Here is a 23,511-nt window from a genome sequence, read left to right as displayed (position 1 = left end):
CCTCTTCCTTTAGCTGTGATGCACTCAGAGTACCTGCCCAGCACTATCCACCTGCTCCCAGAAAGGATGTGCACAGCAAGACACCTTGGTCCTTAGTGCRGGCTGTCAGAGGGAGAAGTTACAGCTGCAGATTAACCAGAGCAAATGCACTGGTTTAGGCAGAAGAGAGTCTATTTTWAAATCTGCCATCAGGTCTTTAGCAACTACTGCACAGAAACTTTCTAACCCAGTYGTAAGCCAACTACAGATAACATGGTCATTTCCTTGTGCTCTCTTTATCCTATGACATGATCTTGCTGAACTTTGGTGAGCCTCAAATTACACATATTAGTCATGTACACAGTAATCTTTCCATTGAGCACGTGCAATCAGTTTGCCTTCAAACTGGGCAAAGCTACTCTACTTTCAGARAGGTGTCAGTGAAGAGCTGCAGGAGATGTGCAGCTACAGCAGCCAGCAGAGACCCAAAGGAAATTTGTCCTTTGCTTTGCCTTGGATCTGGCAAAAACAGAACCACAGARGTTTCAATGAAACCTTTTCCAACATAACTTCAGACTTCAACAAATGCTTAACATCCATTTCTAATACAAGTTGCTGTAATTCCACTTGATTTAATAAAACTTGGGTATAGCATTCAAAGGAAAATGAATACCTTTTCATTCTTATTTTCTTTGTCTGCATCCTGTGCTTTGGTCCCCTTAGGCTGCACAGCAGAAGCCACCTGAAAACATAATGCATATGTTGTGCATACTAAAAAGAGCATTTCAGTTACAAAGCAAACACCAAAAGAATTAGGTAATGACAACAATGAAGATTCCCAGCATGGCCTTCATTTTGCCCAGTGTAGAAGACCATCATAACACAGTCTTTAAATTACTTGCTTTTAAGGAAATTAGAAACATTTGGTATTTCTTTTAGGGCTCACTGTTTGATGTCTGACCCCATCTCTCCATTCAATAAAATACTAGTCTGAAGTTAACTTACGAAGGTGCATACTTGATACAGAACACAATAAAGACTTCTGAATAAGTGTCAGTTCTTTAAACAGAGTTGAATACTATGTTTTAGAAAGTAAAAATCAAATGAGCAAGTGTCAGACTATCATATTTTTATTGCTCAAAAAGACATACAGTAGAAAGAAATTATTTGGAAAAAAAGCATGGATTGTAGTTCATTACGAAAACAGTTAAAAAGACTATGAAAACATCACTCTAGAATGATTAATCAGRAACAATCATGTGGCTGCCCAAAGCCAACAGCAGAAATTTCTCAAACAAAAGCTGCACTGCAAGCAGTCCAGAGCTCCCATGTGAAATCATTTCTCTACTAACCTTAGTACTTCAAATTCCTAATAAATATCTCAATCTCCATCTGTTACCTACTGAGGCAGGAAAGAGACTCACATCCCTGCTGATGAACATCATACAGAAAAGTGCATGCTTAGCCACTGCATAATATTCTTCTCTAACGCTCTTTATCCTTACAAGGAGAAACATCTTTTCTTAATGCATTTGCACTACTGCAGGTACTTGACCTATAGCTGAATCACTCTTCTAGCAGCACCCTGTCTTGGTGAACAGCAGCTGCGCGCACTTAGTTGTGGTTGCTCCACCTCAGCCTTCACACAGCCAAACACCAGAATATCCAGTATTCCAGTTTTCCTTAGATCCCTTTTGATTGCCGAGGTAAGTAAGCTTCAGAGAGGCAGTCAAACATTCCAATGTTATGGTGAATTTATTTTATTTTTTTTTTCCTCCTTATCTTCTGTAAAAGGTCAAATACAGAAATGGAGCCAACTCAGATAGTCCCACTGCRATTTCTGCCCTCCCTGTCTCTGCAAGCCTCCTCCCCAGGGGGAAGTACTCTCACCTACATGCTTGCATTCAAATTTTAGAGAATATTGTTAGTTGTGAAATGCAAAATAAAACACACAGGTCAAGTACACGTGGCAGACCTAAATCACCACCCATTCAATATACTTATTTACAAATACAAAATTCACCATTTAGGTCTATTAGATTTACACCTGAGAACCAAAGTTTAGAATCAGACCAAAAAGATAACTGCAGGTCCATAAGCAACAAGAAAGGAGGGATATAAATTAGAAAAATCTTGCTGGAAAAAGTGTAGCCAAGCTTAAGATATTTATCATACATTTATTAATTTCTGGAATAAAAATAGAAAAACTCACTTTTGGCATGTTGGACAAGCTCTGGACGACAAACACAACAGGATTCCCTGCATTCTTGATAGCTTCTACTGCTTCCTCATGTGTGGCRTTTTGCAAGTCCACTCCAGAAACCTAACAAACAATTTATTTTTTATTAGAGAGTTTCTCTCTCGCACAGAGTCACTAGAAGAAGTCACACTCTTTCAGATCAGGGCATCACAGTAAGGTACCAAAAGCAGTCAAAAGAAATGATGTTAAAAGTATTTTTCTATGATGCTTTAAGAAAAAGCATCTTACTTGGTGTTAACAGCTAAAGAGAGGCTGCATATTTCCCAAAGCAATTTTTCTAGATAAAAAAATAAGGAATAAGACTTGTCAGATAGTGTTAGACTCAACATGCCTTCTTCAGGTTTAGCGCATTTATAAGATAAATCTGTTTTGAAACTGTTCTTCAAAATATCACATGCTAGAACAGCACTGTCAGCCTGGGAACCCCCAGACCAGGAAAATTCCTTTGGAGCAAGCAAAAATCAACATCGAGCCAGAGGTGACAGCATTCCCAGAAATGCCATTCCCTAAGTAGATACCCCAAATTATCTACTAGAACCAGGGATTTCCCTCAAACAGTAGTTAACCAGACCATCAGCTACTCCAAACCACACTCCAAATAACAGTCCAAACTGCAGTATGAAGAGTCTATGCAAACAATGCTACTTTAAACAAAGTACTTATTCTTCACTTAAATGGACAGAATGGCATTTTTTGTTTAAGCATTAGAAACCAGGACCTAACCTATCTTTTCCTAATAAACAAGAGGATCTTAAAAACTCTCTGTATTAGGACCTGGAATGAAAAGTACTGGAGGAATTTAATTTGGTTTTCCAGACACATCACCATAAAACACTTCACGAAGCTGTGGCAGTATTTTGTCYCTCCCACCCCAAAGCTATCTCAGTCAATCTTTATTTCTTTAAAAAAGAAAAAGTACCTCAAGTATTTTATCTCCAGTTTTTAAAGCCCTTGTTCTTCCTGCTGGGCTGTCTTCCAAGACATGTTTGATAAAGATCCCTTTAAGTTCCTCTCCATTCTTCAGGCGCTTTATGACAGTTTGTCCACCAACAATACTGATTCCAAGAGACACGTGAGGGTCTCGAAAGATTTCAACGCTGAAAAACGCATGCAATAGTTTAACAGCTTGAAATAACTTTTGAAGCTATTAAATGCAGAGCCTTAAACAAATGTGAGCTTTTGGTCTTTCAAGAAGATTTGACAGTAAATGGATAAAGCAGATRCACAAGAATGGTTTAAAAAGAAGGTGTTTCTTTATCCCGAGGTGACCTTACCCTACAAAAACAACAGAAACACAAGACCACTGCCCTCCCGATAAGTTYGTGCTTTAGAGCAAGTCCAGGCAAACAGGTGGGTCTGGAAGTAAATGAACTCAGTCTCTTCCACAGAAGAAAAGACATAAGGCAAATGAGAAATAGGTCAAGTATATCAACATACGTCCGTGGTGGTCCCCAATGGCTGAAGTTGGGAGTTTCTTCTCCTTCTCCTTCTTCTCTCTCAGGTAACTCACTAATTGGGAGCAGAGGGAGGGAAGGAATACAAAATAGAGAGTCATCACACCTGTCAGGTCACAATTCCTTTCACATTTGTATCTGGCACTATGACAGCAATGCCTCACACCACCCTGTTTAAATCTACTACTTTAACTCATTCTAAATGGCTATTCAAACTATGTTTACTTACTAATTAATCTGCTGTGATTCTTCTAGAGTGATACACAGATGTTAAAAAAGGCCAGCTGACCAGAAAGCCAAATGTGATACAATTGGGAGAACAGATTCTGTGCAGTCCACTAAACACCCCAGAGTGCATAGTAATTAAACCATATATTACTCAAGAAATAGGAAATTTCTTGAAGAAATTTCCACAAGAAGTTTCAAAGAACATACCTTTGCAGAGATTTTCTGCAGATCCTGAAAGCTGTAAACACAACCCTTACATTGCAAAAAAACAAAACTGGATGTTGTGCTGGCAAAATAATCCCTTCTTATTCATTGAGCTGCTTTCACTCAGAATTACAGGATACTTGACGTATGTAGCAAGTATTTATTACCTCTGCCAGCTCAAGGCTTCTCAGCAGCACAGGCAAAACATACTTTTTCCTGCATAGGCCTGTGAGCCACAAGTAAACTGCCATCTCCAAAGGACGAGGGGGGAAAAACAAAGGAAAGGGGAAAAGACAGAGCTGTGACAAGGAGCTAATGGCAGAGCTCTCAGCAGGAAGGACCATTACCACTGCTCCATGCAACTTTCCTCCACCACATCCCTTCTTCTGGCTCTCCACGCAGCCAGGCATAAGGGAAGCAGGTGGCAGAGCCACAGGCACTTTTCTGTCCTCAGTGCTCAGGGAGAAGAAATGTGGCAAGTAGAAATTCAGAACAAGCTGCAGAATTCARCAACTTGTGCAGAAGACAGAGGACTAGCCACTACCAACGCACACCTGCAGCTTCACACAGCGTCTAACAACTGATCAGTAAAGCAGGAAACAAACTGAGAGGATAACTGAAAACTACCTGAAAGTTGAAATCCTTTCTCTGTACCTGTACAATGCTGTTCTAGATTGAGGTAAGGCAGTTCCCCTTCCATATTCCTGATTCTTAGAAACAATAGAATTGTCTTCTTTTAGTTCCTTTTCAGTCGCTTCTGGATCAACAGGAAGGGCAGGTACCTTTGAGTCAAACTGAAGCTTTGTGCCTGAAGAAGAAAAGGTAGAGATGTAAACATCTGCTGCTTCTGTGCCTGCACCTCACAATGCACCTTGGAAATAAGCCTCTTAGCTCGCCTTGCTCCAGGTATGGGTGTTGCATGATGATCAATGGTGATCAAGAGACTTAGAGATACAAAACATACCTTTTTGTAGAAAGTTTAAACAACACTAACCACTTTTTTATATCATCTTGCTTCTGACATACCTGCTGACRTATCTACTCAGGCAGGAACAGAAAACACCAAATCTTTGTGGAACACAGACAGCTGAGGTACACGAGAAATGATTCCCACAGAAACGCACAATTAGGAACACCAAAGTCATTCCCTCATTCCACATGCAAAGRGAACACTGCAAGCAAACCCATGCTCCAGCATAGCAGCACAGCACACTGGGGAAAATAGATGTCATTTTGGTGCCATAAATATTAACATTAATTAAGCCACCACAGCTCCCTGCTAGAGTCATCAGTGTACCAGTGTGGCTTACACACCCAACAGCATGAGATATTTGGGTGACAAAGAAAGGGAAAAAACAAAACACAAAACCAACCTCCTCTCTCCCAACAAGCAAGTGCAATCTCAGGCAGGTTCATAAATTAGTCCCTGGATAGTGTACTAAATTCCAACTGTTAATTTAGGGAAAAAATTAATTAGGCCCTGAAGTAATGGCTCAAAATATGTATGTCAATGTAATGAAACATCACCAATCCAGATCAGAACTGAAGAAAAGGCTTGTTAAAATTTCCATCCCAACCTCTTCTCCCTCCCTCTCCAAGAAATCACTTGGAGCATCAGCCTGTTTGCTACCGTTCCTACTGCCTGACCAGGTTGCTCCCTGCTCCAAGTGAGGCAGGCAGCAGAAAGCTAAAACACAGGCAGCCTACAGGACTGCTTCAGATCCAGCAAGGAAAATCTTTGTGCACAGGGACAATAATCCAAATGCCTTCAGAGGCAGCATGGACACTAAGTCAGAGTTCAGTGATCAGGATGGAGATTCCTGAGCACAAAATGCCACCACAGAAACCCCTTACTGAAGGTTACAGAGCCCTTGGATCAGGTTGTCCAGAAAGGTAAAGTCTCCTTCCCTGGAGATCTTCARATCCCACCTGGATCAGATCCTATGCAACATGCTCTAATTTACCCTATGGGTGCAGGGGGGTTGGACTAGATCATGTCTGAAGGTCCCCTCCAGTCTTAATCATTCAGTGATACAAAAGCATGATACAGCACAATCACCTACCATTGAGTTCACTGCAAATGCTGGTAGTGGTGGAACTACCCCGTGAGCCTTTAGCATTCCCCCTCCCCACAGCCTATCACTATTATTATTTTAAGTATGAAAACCTACAGAACCAGGAGTGAAATGTGATGAAAGCCAAATTCCTGAAAGAAATAGCCATGAGCTATTTTGCTTAGGTATATAGTCCACTGGGGACATGGCTACACACCAATTCTCCACTAATAGTGGAAAGCAAAGCCCTGCAGCTGCAGCCACTTTTCCCTGTTATTGGGGCAATGGTAGGGCAATATCTGGAGGCAGAAGCAGGATCATGAAGCTGGAATCTGTTTGAAGCTCAACTGCCTTGAGTCTGTAGATCTCTTCATTTGAATATTATCTCATTCAAAAGATTGAACACAAATTTGTAGTTTGGTATTAAAGCTACATTTTCTAAATAAGAAATTAAAATGTAAGAAAAAGCTTCTTACAAACCTAAATCCATCTTGTTCTTTGCTCCCGGCTGCATAATTTCAGTATCAAAAATGCTTGTCTGATAGCTGCTGTCTGCTGTGGTTCCAGAAGATCTTGAACTTACACTTGCATTTTCTTCATACTGCATGGATAAGAAAAGGCAATCACAGTTAGAAAACACCAGCAGTATTTCATACAAGTGTGGATTTTACAGCAAATACACAGATTTTCTGAGGTACATTTATATTTATTTACTCAGGTAACTAGGAAATGCTAAGTGCTCATCTAAGCACTGTATCGAAGAGAGGTGTGAAAAATAGTATGAACAACTACAGAATAAAACAATCATCACATCTTTTTACATGTCTTTAATCCAGACAAGAATTTATTGACTTGCTCATCTGTTGTTTTTCAGTGACAAACATATGGATTGCATATTGGGTACTGTAGCATAAAAGTGGCACTTGAAACCACATTTTACCCTATTTTTATATATAGGGTAAAATATAGTGCAGAAGGGGACAAAACAGGCAATCTTGAAATTGTTGGTGGCTGTGATTTTAAATTCATTTTTGTTTCTGTTTCTTCATATAAAAGCATTCCCCTCAGAAGCTGCTGCACCGAAAGCCATTATCATCACTTTTTTTGTTTAGCAAGTGAATGAACAAAGACTCAAAAGGGGGGAAAAAAAAAATCTCGGAGCACTTGAGGAGGATGCATAAATAAGAGTTTGGCAATATCCCCAAAGCTATCTCTGCTTCTGCTCCTTTATCCACCAGTATCCTTGTTACAATTGCTTCCCCTGTATCATTTTGTGCTCAATTGCAGTATCATCTGGCTCATRGAATTGATCAGGATTAAAAATAAGGAGGAAAACAGGAGCTTCTTTCACTGTCTTTGTTGCTGAAGCCTCTGGATTATTACATCCGTGACCTGACCTAACCTTCTGCTATTACTGAAACACATCAAATTAGCACAGCTTGCAAAAAAGGAATGAGTCAGAAGTCAGAGATGGGGAAAATGACCCAAGTGCAGGATGTCTGTAACTACGCAGATCAGGGCGTGTATCATTCGAGCACTTAAATACACAGACACCAAGGAACTGAGAGAGCCTTCCCTAATGTTATAACAGGACCTTCTGTAGAACAGCAATCAAAATGCAACTCTGTACAAGAACAGTTGGAGGTAGTCAGTTCTAACCTACTGATTACACAAGAGAAGCTCATTACAGATTTTAGTGCTTGACAGGTAGGTCCTCATGGTCAGGATATGRCACTGAGACTCCCCAGTTTTCCTTACCGCCAGCTCTTTATTGAGGGGATATTCCAGAGACTGTTTTTGACTGAAGTCAACACCAGATCTTATGTCTTGCATTGTATGCATCTCAAGTTTCTTTGCCCATTGCTCTGTAGAGCCAAGGTCTTCTGAAGTTGCCTTCTGTCCACTAGACACGTCGTATTTCATGAAGTCAGAATCTACTTCATACTCGTCATCTACCAACATCTCCCGCTCTTCATCTACTTCTGTTCTAGGTTTCAGAAATTCATGCATTTCCCAGGACTCCTTCTCGTACTCCATATCCTTTTGAGGAAGCTGAAATGACCTTCCTAAATCCAAAATTGGATCATCAACAAGCTCTTCTTTAAAAGGTGTTTCATCTCTGAAGCCCTGTGCAAAACATTACAGTAATACAGATTTCACGTTATGGTTCCTTCCAACTCTTTTGAAGTCATTTTAGCCTAGGCCTTAGATGTCCTATGTCATTTTGAATCACCCTCACTCAATCCAACATCAAGGCGGCCCAAGGAACTGGAGAGAGGAAGGGCTAATTCCTGCTGCCTGTCTCATATCCCTGCTGTTATCAATAGAAGAATGCTCAGTTTTCCACTTACTTCACAGTGCAGAGCAAGGCAGGATAGAGCCAAAAAAAAAGGTCTTCAAATCCAACGCCCAAGAGACCTTGCCCAAGGATTTGGCCCATTCCTCCCCAGTTTCACACCATCTTTTCTCCTAAACCAGATGAGGTGGCTCCTGAGCAAGCCCGCCTCCAGCTTGCCCCTGCGCARTTTTCCCGCAGCGCTGCACCGTGCACAGCTCCCACAGGTCTGACACGAACACAGCACAACCCTTTCCTTGCTGAAGGTCACCACGGAGGTGTTCCCAAACCTGCCTGCCGGGCACTGGGCACCCACACAAAGCTACGTATTCAGTGGTACCAATTCCAAGTGTTTGATTTGTCCTTCCTGCCCCTTCCCAGACTCCCCAAGTTGCTTCGCTCTTTCCAACCCTTGYACCAGGATTCTGTTTGGTTAGGTTTGCATGCAGCCCAAATCAGAAAAGAAGAGGCAGGCAAGCGCAGCAGCAACAAGGCAGCAGCCTTGGCCAGCACAAGCACAGAACATTAGCAATCCAGAAGTTACCACATTTTTTCCAAGGCATTAAATATTCCTTTAATGCATCTGCCCTCTTGTCTTCCATATGAAAAAGTACCCGGTSTGAAGAGCCTCATTTCACTGCAGCGGCACCGTTCCCCAAGCGCTGCTCTTGTGAGAGGCACCAACTCCAGCGTTATATAAAGGAGTTGCCTGAGCTCAGAGACCACGCAGCAATTTGTATCCCCCATCTCCTGATACAGCACTTAGCTTTGGGTAATCACACACTGCTGCACTGCAGTAGCAGACGCTACCAACGGCGTGGAGAGCACCGCAAATATGACAGTAGACTCCACATTGCAGCAAGCATTCAAGTTCCTATATATTTTTTCTAAAAAAGACCACATAGCCTTCTTTTGTCAGCACTACGGCACAGCATAATGGTGCAAGTCATCGTGACGCACCGTTCTTGGCGCTTATATGAGTGGATAGGATAATAAATGAATGGAAATTTTATATCATCTCTCTAAGTTACTATAAGAGGCATGGTATATAAGGCAAAACACAGGCAAATACCTCTTCTTTATTTTACAAAAACCAACCAGTCTAGCCTCCACATTTAGCAGGTCTTCTAAACAAAACATTATTTAAAGAAAATACTTAAAATAATAGCATTAGCTTTGTTTTATGAAGTAGAGAAGCTATTCAGGCTGGCAGAGGACAACTGATTCTTAAGGAACACTCCCTACCTCTACCACATTATACTGCTTGTCTTGGTCATTTAATTATTGCTTCAGTCTTAAAGATTGGTTTGTGTTTAAGATCAGTTTGTGTTTAAAGACAGGTAAACAGGTTTAAGAAGTTGAATACGAAATCCAGAATTTATCACCACGTTGCAGTTCTGGATTATCTTCACTAATTTTCAGTTTAAAAAGAATATAGTTAACAAGATGAATTCATTCATGTTTGCAAAGCATTTTGAATTTCTATCTGCTCTCAAAAGATCCACATCTCATCACATACAGATCAGCATTGCAATGGTATTGCCTATTACCCTCCAAGTTTCTCACTACCCTCAGTGCCTTAGCTTCCCATAATAAACAGATTACTCAAAAATATGAGAGTAATTGAGAAAGAGATTAAAGAAATTACTCAAGAGCACATGGCAAGTCTATGAAGAACAGATTTAAAGCTTGCATTGTGCATTGGATTTTATTTTTTGCTTCATTGCATGTGTTCTGCTTCCACATTTTACTTTCTTCCAAAAACCAAAGGAAGAAAATAAGAGAGAAAAAAAGGTTACTAGTAATGTAGCATTCCCATTTCATATCCAAGGTAACCTAAGGTATTTTAACAATATAATAAATTTAATAAAGCAGCCCAGGAACTGCATCTGTAAGTACCATTTTGTGTTCCCAGCACAATTAGCCATTAGAGCCTACTTTAGGTGGGAATCCTAACCAGACTACCAAATTCATCACAGATTCAAAACTGAGCCCCATCCAAAACTGAAGTCTTTTCTGAAGGCGGCCCTATTTTCTGACTTAAAGATTGTATTTGCTGCCCCTATAAGCTTAAGCTGAACCAAAAAAAGTAATCAAATACCTGTGGTGCTTCAAGTATTATTGAGAAATTATCTACTGATGGTTCTGGAGATCTAGTGGTGGTTTTAATATTGCTGGGATCCATGTTGCATGTGTCATCTTTGCTTTCTCCCTAAGAAAGGCAATAAGAAAGGTAAGTCAGGAAACACACCAAAAACATCCCACATTGTCAAAATAACTAGAGAGAAGCAGCAGTTATAAAAGAGGAGAAAAATTAAATGAAAGGTCCCAGAAATAGAGGAGGTAAAGAAAATAGTTTTTATTCTTTTAAAACACTAGCACATACCTAGTAAAAATAAAGAAATATAGGACAGGAAGACATATACAAGGATATGAACATTAAAACTATTCTTTCTTTAAAAAGAGAAGAGAATGTATTTAACAACCTTCCCTAATAGCATTCCTATTTCATCACTCCTTTATCAGTTTGAATTACAAGCACTTTCTATTAGATGGTGCTTTACTTTAATTAATTTTGCCTGGGTGCCCTTGATGAACAATGCAGCAGTGTTCCCAGGTAAACTACTGTCTGCTCCAAAGTCCTGCGTCCAGAAAAAGGAAATTGCACTTGAATTTACAGTCTTGACCTCAGACAGATTAAGTTTCTTTGATGTCAGTGGAACTTYAGCAATTGCTTTACATCGTCTTGGAGAGAAATGGCTTTGGCACATATTTAAATGATTCGCCAAACTGCTGGAACCACAATGCAACCGTGTGTCTGGCCAGTGCCCATCCAGCTTTGCCCAGACACATCCTCTAATCCACTTGCTTGTTCTTTCAGGAAGAATTTGAGAACTCTGGTTTTACAGTCAGACCAGGACATACAGCTGCCCATCCTGACATTTTCAGCTGTCCAGAGTTTTGTGTGGTTATAAAGAGTGTGTATTGCAACTTCTCTGCTTTCCACATGCATGCGTACTTCTGCCCTGAATTTCCCAGAAAATACAGCAATACTGTCAAAGTTCATCACAGAATAAGATGGAAAAAAAAAAWAAAATCAGCCCTTACCACCAAAGGTTTGCAGATTCCAAGAGAAACTGTACCTGGTGGTACAGATTTCAACACTTCCACTGCCTCTGCTAAAGTGGCTCTGTCCAAAGACTTGTCATTTACAAAAACCAAGCGGTCACCTGGTAGAAGTTCCCCTCCACGCTCAGCTACTCCACCTGCCACCAAAGAGCTGATCACAATGGCTGTTCTCATGGGATCCAAGGGATCCTAGGAAAAGAAGGAAAAGAAAAAAAACAGCCCCACCAACAAAAAGGTGGTTTGTTTATTGTTTATTTGGAATATATACAAAGCAATCAAACATTCTTTGTTTTATGCTACCAAATTGAACCTTGCCAAGACATTCAAAAAGACAGTCTAATACAGTTAAGCCTTACAGTTTTTAAAAAAAGAAGGCTTAGGACGATACTCTCTTGCTTGACTAGATGATCAGCAAATTTAGCTTCCAATGCTGCCTGATTCCCTCCTCTAGCCTCTTCTTACGTACAGGAGAACGGCCAGGTCAGTCTATAGACAGAAAAACGTACGGTGGCTTCTGATTCTTCCAGAATCCTCCGACTACCCTGGTACTACCCATATAGTACTACATGAAATAATCATGGTGCATGTAACGCAAGAGCTTCATATCRGCAAAATTTGTGTTAAACAGTAATACCTCTAAAAGCAGTTTTAATGAAATAGAAGTAGACCTTTACTAAGATATTGCAGTATTCCTCTATTTTATAAATTACGCAGATTTTAAAAGACATGCTCTCCACGCCATGGAGCTGCCCCCAGTGGAGAATACAGAGGAGAGAGAGAAAAGAGTCAGCAATGATGAAAACAAATGTGACAAAGACAAAAAGAAAAAAAMCAAAATATACTTTACACACTGGAGAGACTGTAAACTGATATGAAGATATTCACCCCGCTTAGATTTTTTCCTAACATTTACCTTTGCACTGTATCATGTATCATTGTTATCAAATATTCGACCATTACATTTAAAAATCCATCCTCAATGCAATAAAATGATCAAAATTTATTATATAGTGGCTGAAAGATACACAAAAATATATGGTCGGGTTATTTTTCTAGGATTAAAACTACCCTTTCTCTCCCTTACTAAGGGCTCATAAAGTTTGTAAGTGCTCCTGGTATGCACTGTTTTCAACTGCATAATAATATATTATTTTTCCCTCAGGACTTGCATCTCATTCAGGCCATGGGAGGGATCAAAAAAGGGCAAAACTCAACTCCAAGACCACCATGAATTCAGCACCTCAGTGTTGACTTGAAAACAGGAAAGCTTTTTAACTCTTTGTTTTTATGCAACTATACATTGCTTTCCAAATGAACTTCCAAGTATGTGCAAACATATGAGGCACTGAATGAAGCATCTGTGAGTGCCCCAAATCAGTGAAGATTAAATTAGAGGTCAGTAGGAAGAAAAATGCTGAAAATGAAGGCCAATATCATATATTAGTAACAATTCTCTCTTATTCTGCTGATTTAGCTTTGAAGAGCTGAACGGTGGAGCTGTAAACAGTCTCTRCTGCCCTTTGTGTACAAACAGTGGTGGCTTTGCCTGCCCGTCCCGACGGAGCCACRTGCCCAAGCCTCCCCATGACAGCTGCCCACAGAACAAATACTCTATTTGACACAGACTTTAGGGATTTTTAGATTTTTTGGTTCTGTTTTGGTGCAAAATAAACACAAACTTTTGCACTTCAAGGAAGTAAGGCRGTATCTGTTAGGAAGGCTTTGCTAGGCTCAGCTCAGCCAGCAAGTGCTCCTGACACGGCTTCATCTTGCCCTGCAAACAAGGTTTATGGTGGGTCCCTAAATGGGCAAACTGTCTCTCAGCAAAACTGCACCTTTGCTGACACTGCAGCATTAATACTATGATTTTTGCTGGCTTAGTTATACTGTCTAAAAGAAAAAAACCCACAACTCAGCACCCACAGCACTCGTACTTCCTGCTGCAGATGAGCAGCCAATAATTCACAAGTAAAACGCAGTGACTGAGAACATGGCAGAACCAAACCCAAATTCTTGTTCTATCTGATCCAAATTTTTTATTTTTTTAAATCTCACATCAGAATCCCTTACATAGGACACTAAAGTAGAATCTCACCATCAGCTTCTCCTGTGTGCCCCAGCCACAGTATTTCTAATAAACACCTTKCCTGTTTTCACTGAAATCAGATGACAGTTCAATCAAGTCTTASCGAAAATGTTCCAACCTGCTCTAATCTTCATGCTAAAATGGACAGGACAGAGATACTGCAAATATGCAGGGCTCCTATACAGTAAAGCCTCAACATCTCACATGCACAAGCATAAGCAACATGTTGGAATTGCCTTTTGAGGAGTTGTAAAAGAAAACTTCTTAAAAAAAAGGRCCATATTAAAAACTGTTGATCAGGCAAATGCCAGACAGGGGYCTCCTTTTACAGGCTCTAATTACACTGCTGTTTTCAAGCAGAGGGAGCTATTGTACAGGAAGAGAAGAGCAACGTACCCGACCCAGCGACACGGTTCAGTCCAGCAAGTGGAGCAGCGCTGCAGAAAAGCTCAGCCTTCCTCACAAGCAGTGGAATCACAGTGCGATTGTCACCAGGAATGCAATAAAAATCACTTTGGAAAATACAGATCTATGAAGTCTTAAGCTGTAATCATTAATAGATATTCTCTGCAAATTAGCAGAAGCTTTCACAGCTGCGCACTGCACCTTGCTTTCTTATTAAAATTAATGTTTTTTTGCTTTGGTTTTTTTTTTGGGGCGGGGGGAGCTTGTCTTAGGACTTTCCTCTGAACTAAATGAGCCCAGAAGAACGAGATCAGCTAAAATAAGACATCAAGCACTGAATTCATATAGTTACATCTTGTAAATAGGACTAGACCAGGTGCTTTGGCATTGTTTTTAAGAGGAGCCAGTGCTGGCAGCAGGCTGGTAAACAGGCAGTGACTCTCTAAAAGTGTCCAGAAGGGGTGTCCCRGGGCGCTTCAGGGGCCATGTCTACYTGAACTGAGCACCTGGCTCCATGTGAGGTTAGGACATGCACTGGTGGGGATCGCACATCCACCTTGAGCCTCCGGGCTCAATCRTCTCGGCTCGGGATAAACTGCAGGATAACAGTGATTTTTAGTCCCTAGCAGCAGGACCGGGTTTCAGCTGCTGCTTTGATGTAAAAGGCTCCTTTTCCTGAGTGGAATTTACAGACTGGGAGGAAAAAAAAGACCAAAAACACAGAATTAACATGTTGCTGTACAGGTATCCCAATGGATTATAAAAGGGACTCCACCTGAGTTTAAGGAATTTGGATCCTCTGCAGGATAGTGGATCGCAGCRGAGAGGGAACATGCACAGGTGTGGGGACAGTGCAGGGGCACCTCCACTCGAGACGGGCATCTTAAAATGGGCACGAACAGGGCTTGGTCTGTTCACAGAGAACTTAATTTTCACGTACAGCACCAAGGAATCCTGCAGGAGCAAGGAAGTTCCTAAAGTAACAGCACCAAAATGTAAAGCTACAAGAAGGCAAAACCTTCTTGCTCTTAAGTGCCAAGACAAGCCCTTTAAAAAAAAAGAAAAGAAAAAGGATTACATATCCAAAAATCGCCACTTATATAAGTGATCAAAGTTGACCATTGCAACGCACTCCCAGCAGCCCGGTACGTGGCCTCCCAGTAACCCTTTAAGGAACTCGTACGTTGTAGCTGTCGTCTTTCCCTTTGTGCTCGAGCCAGCCACAGAGTATATGAACTTGTTTAAAATAGTCACAATTTATTCACACTTAGCACACCATATATTTAACTGCACTGAACTGTGAGCTTTCCCCTCCCCCCTACCGCTCCTCATCAAAATGCACAAATGTTTCCTGGAGCCCAGGTGTCAAATTCTTCCCCATATTTTCAGAGCCTCGTTTGTTCTGGATTCGTTTAGCGCCGCAGAGTCAGGCAGGGGCCAGTGCAGTTGCAGCCTCTAGGCCGCCGGGATCCTGAGCCGTGCGCAGGCCCTAGCGAGGCTGAGCTCTGCGGCAGTGTGAGGGGCCGGCGAGCTGGGCTGCTCTGCTGCTCGCCGCCGCTTCAGCCAGGGCTTCCCACGCGCATCGCGCATCCACGTGTGGCTACTGGGCTTCCCTAGGATACAAAACTCGAAACTATCCGTGTCACACATCCCGGGAAATTAGACTCCTAAGCGCTGCCGCCTTCACCGGGTTATCGCCCCAGAGATTTCCGCCGGAGCCATCAGAGGGCACTGCAGGCCAGGAGCAGCTCCGGCCGCCGGCGCCTCTTCCCAGTCAGCCCCAGTTTGCCCAGGGTCCAGCCCTCACACACACCACAGGCGGCTCCCTCATGTCCATGGGAGCAGCTACCGCGTTTTCGGGGCGCTGCTTTTGTTTTCCTGTCCTAAAGGCCCGCACGAAAACGCAAGACGAAGCGGCGGGTGACTGACATTCACTGCACAAAGTCACTCTCACTTCGTTTCAGGCTATATTAGTTTTGGCAGCGCTTAAGATCTAAATTCAGCGAGCCCAACTTCCTAGAATATTTTAGCTCTCTTCAAGCTACAAACTGCCTGCTGCCACAAAAACACTCCTCTGAAAACACACTGCAAAAATAGCAAGGCAAAGAAGCCCAAAAGAAACAGTTTGAAACTTTTTTTCTGTACCAGTTTTGATTTATCTGAACAATTTTACAAGTGCCAATTTGTATGCTGCAGGTTTTTGCGAGAGAGCCAAAACAAACACATGTTGGAGCGCAGAGGTCAGAGTAACCCAGCTTCATTACATTTTGCATGGGACCACGTCCAGGTCTAACATACATATACATATTTAAAACTCTTCAGTTTGCAATCGAATAAGATACCAGACGGCAAGACTCCTACCGCTGCTTYAACAGAACACTGGTAACGAGGAACACACAACCTGAACAAAAGGAACGAAGACAAACACTAACATTTCTTTTCATCTTACTGCTAGGTGCCGTGCAGAGCTATGCTTTAAGTCATCTACCTACATGCACACAGTTGAGGGGAAAAAATCACTCAAAATACTCTCTCACGTCCTCATTTTAAGGCCTGCTCACTCCTCTCAAGAAGCCACCCTCCATGTACAGACCAGCAGCGCCAGCTGGATGCAAGAGCCAAAAAAAGTTGCCTACATCCTTCTGAAAGGCCCAGGAACCTCCCCACTGGAACAGGGTGGAAGGAAGAACAACCCTGCGGGCCAATTCCCTCCCTAAGGGGGCATCTTTTTAGCACCGAGTCAAGGTCCACAGCTTCTGTTGACCCACTCCAACCTGTTGAAGGGGGTCGGGTTAGGAATGGCCAGTGGAGAAGACAACCCAAACAGCATCCAGATGCACCAAAGAAWTAAGCTGCAATCTGACATGCTAAAGCAATACAAACCTTAATACAGAAGAGTATTCAAGGAAGAAGGCTGAACTTTGTGATGTAAAGCAAAGCACAGGAAATAAAGTGCAAGTATTTATTGATCTGCAGGGAAGGAACGAAGCAATGTATTTCAGAAGCTCTAGTGCTGCCAGCGTTAATCAAAACTTCTGGTGCTGGAAACGTCCGCAAAGGGAATCACAGAGACAGAAAGAAAACAGATGAAACATCCACAGCAGCCACACCCAAAGGTGCAAAGACAAATAATAGGGAAATAGGAGTGGGTGGGATAACGGTTTCCCACACTGGGCTTTCATCATCTGGGACCTGAAATGAAATGGGTCTTCACAGCAAGAATGAACAAGGCAGTCATGAATTGCTCAAGGCAGTGTAGGCCAGGCACAGCTGGCAAGCACTGCTCCACAAGCCTTCATCTCCTCAGGAAGCGGCATGGGCAGCAGATACGTGGGACTGAAGGGATGACCTAAGGCAAAGAAATGAAAAGGGGAAAAAAGAAAGAAAAAAAGAAATGGTAGTTTCAAAAGCTGTGCTGTACAGTGGACTTCGGTGCACATCACCATGTGKTCTCTGAGCATCTATGGTTTCAGCCACCAGTAAGGCTAAAGCCACAAAAGCGACATTAATTGGGTTCTCCTAACATCTTCCCTTCACACATKCCCACTCCACAGAAACATACAGGATGTTGGCTACAGGGAAAACCCACAGAGATTGAACACAAAATACAGGAAAATTGAGGAAATTCACTGTGTGGAGAGATAAAAGAAGGAATAGAGAAGTTTGGGAACAATGGAAAAACATATCAATGAGTCAAGGGAAAAAATATGAATGGTATCACCTATAACACTTACAGCCAGTGSCCTTAATGCACATTTTGAGTTTGGTCCACTTTCAAAGTCAAATAATCCCTCATCTAAGAAAACTGCCACGTAAGCCAAGCGGGCATTTCTACCAGTTTGCTTCGCTGACCTCAACACTCTTAACAGTGTATGGAAGTGCACACGTGTTTTCAGACAACTTAGACTTCTCTCTACAGAGAGCTGGCATCATAAACCACAAAGATGAATTATGGACAATTTTCTACAGCAARTATTCCTAAACAAAAGCATGGAGACAGGGTAGACCATTTTTGCAACACAGATTTGTGAAGAGTGACTTGGGATAAAGGTGACTTGCAATGCTATGGAGAACGGAGGAGATCCATAAGCAAAAGGGGTCCAGAATATTGCAAGGCAGCAGTGAAAGGCAGTGAGAGCAAAACTGAAAAGCTCCAAGTACAACAGCATTTGAATTCAGGGAGCAGCATTAAGAAAGCAGGAAACATCTTCCAAGAGTTTCCAGAATTCTTCATGCTCATCCACCAGCACCAACAYGCACCTCAAATTGCATCAGCATGGAAGTGGTGCAACAGATTCAGAGCTGCCGAGGCTGAGCTTTCAAACACTCATTGTTCTGCTATCTCCACAAGTTCACTGAAAAACTGGTACAGTATTTCCATCAGCAGCACTCCATAATTGAGTATTCCACCTCTCATGTACATAATCTCACCCTTTTTCAGGTTTTCGAAGTGTCTAGTAGAAAAACTAGCTGCAGTTTTGGCCCTTTAAATTCTCGCCTCCTTTTGCAGGCAGAAGACATCTGCAGAATAATAATGAATTTCTTTGGTTTGAGGTTTTTTGTTTTTATTAAAAGCTATTCTTTCTAGCAGGAAATGAAAAAGAGCAACCAGATTGGTAGATTTTGGGGGAATAGGGAAAACATTTCTAAAGGTTAATAATAATACTGCTTAGTATTTATTTCAAGGATATGCAACAAACCAAAGCAAAACAGATGTTTTAAGCAATGCTCCAATTTCTCTGCAAGCTGGGGTATTGACCATAACAATGGCTGTAACAGCTCACAAAAGATGGGGTCTGGAGAAGAGCCACCTACAGGCTATGACAGCCCCCTCTGGGCAGGAGATGCTTCCTACCTTCTCACCCAAAAACTCAGGCCGATGATCCTCAAAAGCCCAGCTCCAGGGCAGCCAACTCGAGCCCTGCTGTGACTTCCTGGATGCAAGTTCTTTAGCTTCCTTACTGGCCCTGCATATCTTCTCTGTATCTCATGCTGGGATACGCAGTCTCTTTGATTTCTTATTAAAGCGGTTGCTGGTACTGCTGTACTGATGTTTTGGAAGTCATGAACACCCTAGAAACTTTACCAGGAATGTGCTCAATCACATTCACCAGCTCTTCAGTCCTGAAAAGTAGTATTTAAGCTGAACTTGGAGAAAATTTTTCAAAAAGCTACAGTGAATTCAATTCCTGACACACTATCAAGAACTATTTTACAAATGAAGCAGCTTAATATGATATAAAGGATGCAGAACTTTCCCATAGAGGGGAAGCAGMAAATCCTCTGAGATGAGTACCAACACAGTTGGTACTGAGGCTTACACAACTTTGATGTTAATGAATGTGGATGGGTTGTAGAGATGGGAGAAAAGCTGCCTTTATCAGTTTTCCTAGTCCCAAGCTGATAGTCATTGTAAAACTGCTTTAATACAGCTGTGCAGCTTTTGCCAGTAAGCCACAGGTTTCCATCACATGATCAGGTAGAAATGTGCTCAACAAGGACATGAATATGCTGCTTTGTTCAAAATAAACTTACTGCAAGACAGACAAAGCTGAAATTATCACAAGAGGGCAAATGTTTAGCCAGCAACACGTCAAAGCATTCCAGCCCACATCTCACTAACGAACAAACCCCAGAAAAAAAAAATAGCTCCTTGGATATCACCTTTTATAAACAATAAGTCAGCTTTTTGGAAATCTACATCTGGAGCTTGTTTGTTTGGGGCACAAAGAGAAAAAAAAGGAAAGATATTTGGAGACATATGAATGGTTTTCGCTTCCTGTTGCAAATGGCTACGCAGTAACTAGGTTATGACAAAATAAAAGTACTACCCACACTCCCTGGGAGAAGGACAAAACACAACCTGCCAAACGTGAAGCAGCAAACAGCTTGGTTCAGTACCAAGACCAAATGGGCCGGTGATAACAAAGACAAGCTCAGGGATACGGCAGCTGTGCCGTCCCCATCGCTGGACTGTGTGAAGGGCACGGTGGGCAGCGGCCCGGGGACGCAGGCACCTTTCATGCTGTGCCATGCATGAGTCCCACGTGGAAGAACTTTTCCCACCTGCATGGACAGGCAGATACTCACCCCATGCTGGTGAGGGATGGTCGGGTGCAGGTGCCCCGTCCCACGGCCATGCCAGCCCTCAAGGCCACACTACCCCGGGGCTATGGGGAACCCGAACCCTACCCAGCCCCTCTGGTTGCAAGCACTTTAAAACAGATGCTTTAAAATACTCTGACTTCAAAGCACTGTAAATTAAGTTCCACATAAAGTCCATTCAGCTTTTTGTTTAATTTGATAAAAGCTCATCAGACCATTCAAGTTACCTTCTGGTCAATACTGCCTCAAGAAATCTGCAATTCAGCTACCTGTGGTTTTTCCAATATTTCTGTAAAACGTTGCTGACAGGGTCTGTTCAGCTGCACGCATCAGGTCTTGGCTAAACGCTGTTTCAGGACTGCTGAAAGTAGCTTTTATACCATTCTGATCATTTCGCTCTCTAAACGTCTCCATCTCGTGTGCTTTTCCCCCCGCCTCTCACTCTAACCCCCAGGGAGCACTGTTGTTTTTATACAACATTTCTCCTCTCTTTTAACCTACTGACACACCATGCCCTCTTCTGTTTTGCTTTCTTTCTAGTGAAAATAAAAGAAATACTGGTCTCACTAACAATATCTTGCCTCTTTCCTTGCTGGCTAGGAGGTTTAGCTCGAGGCTAGACAAAGTCCCTAATAAGYGAGATATTTTCACATCTACTGGCAGGGAACAAACACACACACCTAACACGGTCCCTTGCATCACCGACGATCCCCGAGTGCTTTGCAAACAGCAGAGCGGGTCCCTCATTCACCATCAAAACCCGCTTGCCGCTAAATGCGCCAGCAACACTACATAAAAGTTAGTTAAGAGGTGAAAAAGAGAGCAACTCCTCCAAGTGAAATTACAAGGAAATTAAGGGCAGGGGTGCCCGTTGCAGGGTGCAGGAGTTGGCTGCCCGAGCGAACAGCACACCTTTTTAATGGCCGGAGTGGGGACGGGCTCCCGCAGCACCGCGGCCGCGCACCCGCTTCATGCACGGCACCCAGCAACTTCACCATTCCTGAAGCACAATTAGATGGGAAAAAAAGAAAAAGGCATAAAAAGGAAAAAAAACCCCATTGTATACATAACAATCATCTGAAGCTGAGCATTATCCTGTAGGAATACAGCTCTTTTACAGCAAAAATGCTCAGCCCCCCTCTATTCCTGTAATCACCGCACAAATTTAACAAGGTCCTTCAAGGACCTTATTAAGAAGGCAGCTCTGCTCTGAGCGTTTAAACCTGTAAAGACAGAAAAAAAAAGATGACACAGGACAAAGTAGAAATACTATTGATTACACGTAATTGGGATAATTAATTTGTAATTAGTTCATTAAAATATATAGACATTGGAATTATGTTTGTACATTTCTGGGAATATCCTGCAAGTCATCTGGGATATGCCTATCATTTATGTGAGAGATGAAACATTATTAGAAAGACAGACCATTAAAAATTAATAAGGCAGAGTAATAATTTCTCGACCTCAGCATTCAGTTTTCTAAGTACTCCAGTTCCTACTTGACATCACCACAAGTTTTTACTAACACTGTTTTTCAGAGCACGGCAACATTTCAGACAATTGAGGTTGGACCCAAACACAGTTTTGGAGAAAACAAGATGATTGATGCTCTATGTGTTCTTATAACGAGAACGTTCAGCATCATGTCTAATTCCATCATTAAGACTAACAGAGAAAAGTAAAAAGCCTCATGCTTTCCACACAAACAGCACACATTAATGGAAAGCAGGGGGGAGAAGGTTGCAGGGCACCCTGTCCACAGCCTGTTCCCTAATTGCTTAACATTCCTTCCCTGTTGCAGAGCATCTGGCTTTGATCAGTGCCATGACAGCCCCGACTGCCCCACGGCTCCGGGAGCCGGATTTCAGGGGTCCTCAAGCACTGCAGATAGCACAAGAAGGGACCGAGACGGGCTGGTGTACCCTGGTACTGCAGTAACATTTCTGAGGTGTTATCACACCTTGATGGAGGCCGGAGATAAGATGTTGTAACAGTGCATCAGTTATCCCTCCTGCAGTGTTACTTTAAATATTTCCAGCAGAATTTCCGAAGTTCCATTTCAATCAAAAGCTCCAAACAGATTCGGATCTTAAAAGCCTGGAGGAATAGTCACATCACCCCAAGTTGGCTACTCAGTGCTGAAGCCCCCTGAGCTTCTGCAACARGCAGCACAGGAAGAGAGAGGCTCTCGCAAGGGCACTCGGAGCCCCGGGGCTTCTCCCCTGCTCCCATCACCTCTTTCCAAGTCTTCTGCTCCCGCTGGCTCTGCCATCAACTCCAAAGGGAGGCTCCGGAGACAGGTCCCTCACCAAGGCACCGTGTTTGCACGTGTGAAGCCATGCCGGGCAAATATCCTTCTTTATTTCGAGTAACCACATGAATGTTCCTCTTTTATGAATAGTGCCTATAAGGTTCAAGCAGTGTATTTTTTGCCCTTATAATTTTTCCCCACTACAAAATAAAGATAAATGGCTAAAAAAATTCATTTTTTTTCTAAAAAAACAGGATAAAAGTGCAAAAGAAAAGTAGAAAACAGTTATGTGTGCAGGTCCTTTAAACTACAAATTCACTAGAATTTTGTGCCTTTTGGTAARGCCTGCTTTAAGAATTCTACACAATCTCACCCCAATTCTGCATTAATTAGTTAATTAATTCTGCATTTCCCATCCCAATTAAGTGGAAACAGTTATCCATTATCTTTGCTGTGCCCTCAAGAATGGGATGGAGTTATTTACACACAGCTACAGATATCTCTTTACAAAAACTAATCTGCACATGATAAAAGTGTAAGGGATCTAAGAGGCAAATCCCAAACAAAGAGCATACTTTATACATAAATTTCTTGAAATTATAAAGATCTGAGTTTAAGTGGTTTACCACTCATTTAGAATTGATTAGAATCTATTTAAATTTAGCTGAAAGTATCACAACATTGCTCATGTATTTGCATCTGCTACTAAGTAAATAAAAAGCCTGTTATTAAAGCCTTCATTAATTCTGATTATACGAGAACTTAAAAGCAAATCTGAGTATTACTGCTCTGCAAAGACTCCTAGCAACTCCACAGTAAAGCTGGCACTGCAACACAACATGTGTCAGCAAAAATGACTAACAGGATCTATTTTCAGTAATCTTAAATCACACTGGTAAAATATAGAATTAATGGTTTTGCATAATACTCCAAGTATTTTTTATTTGAATCCATTCCCTATTCATGTCTTATTGTATCAAAAATATAATTGAATTTTATATCACTTGACATTTACRCA

The 23,511-nt window shown here is 42.0% G+C and overlaps 1 protein-coding gene across 2 annotated transcripts in view; it reads right to left on the bottom strand.

The window, feature by feature from the left end:
- PATJ (PATJ, crumbs cell polarity complex component) overlaps window positions 1–23,511 on the bottom strand; it is a 136,609-nt gene that overhangs the window by 73,938 nt on the left and 39,160 nt on the right. For both annotated transcript variants that reach the window (XM_026040711.1, XM_026040712.1), the window contains exons 17-25: window positions 11,623–11,832; window positions 10,616–10,726; window positions 7,938–8,306; window positions 6,660–6,780; window positions 4,780–4,933; window positions 3,677–3,748; window positions 3,159–3,336; window positions 2,192–2,302; window positions 653–721 (exon numbers count right to left, since the gene is read on the bottom strand). In XM_026040711.1, coding sequence (XP_025896496.1) covers window positions 653–721; window positions 2,192–2,302; window positions 3,159–3,336; window positions 3,677–3,748; window positions 4,780–4,933; window positions 6,660–6,780; window positions 7,938–8,306; window positions 10,616–10,726; window positions 11,623–11,832 — 1,395 coding nt within the window. The remainder of the gene's footprint in view (window positions 1–652; window positions 722–2,191; window positions 2,303–3,158; window positions 3,337–3,676; window positions 3,749–4,779; window positions 4,934–6,659; window positions 6,781–7,937; window positions 8,307–10,615; window positions 10,727–11,622; window positions 11,833–23,511) is intronic.

This window comes from Nothoprocta perdicaria, unplaced genomic scaffold (assembly GCF_003342845.1).
Source record: "Nothoprocta perdicaria isolate Ctin4 unplaced genomic scaffold, notPer1 scaffold_262, whole genome shotgun sequence".
Classification (NCBI taxonomy): Eukaryota; Metazoa; Chordata; class Aves; order Tinamiformes; family Tinamidae; genus Nothoprocta; species Nothoprocta perdicaria.
This window is presented reverse-complemented; position numbering and strand designations above follow the sequence as displayed.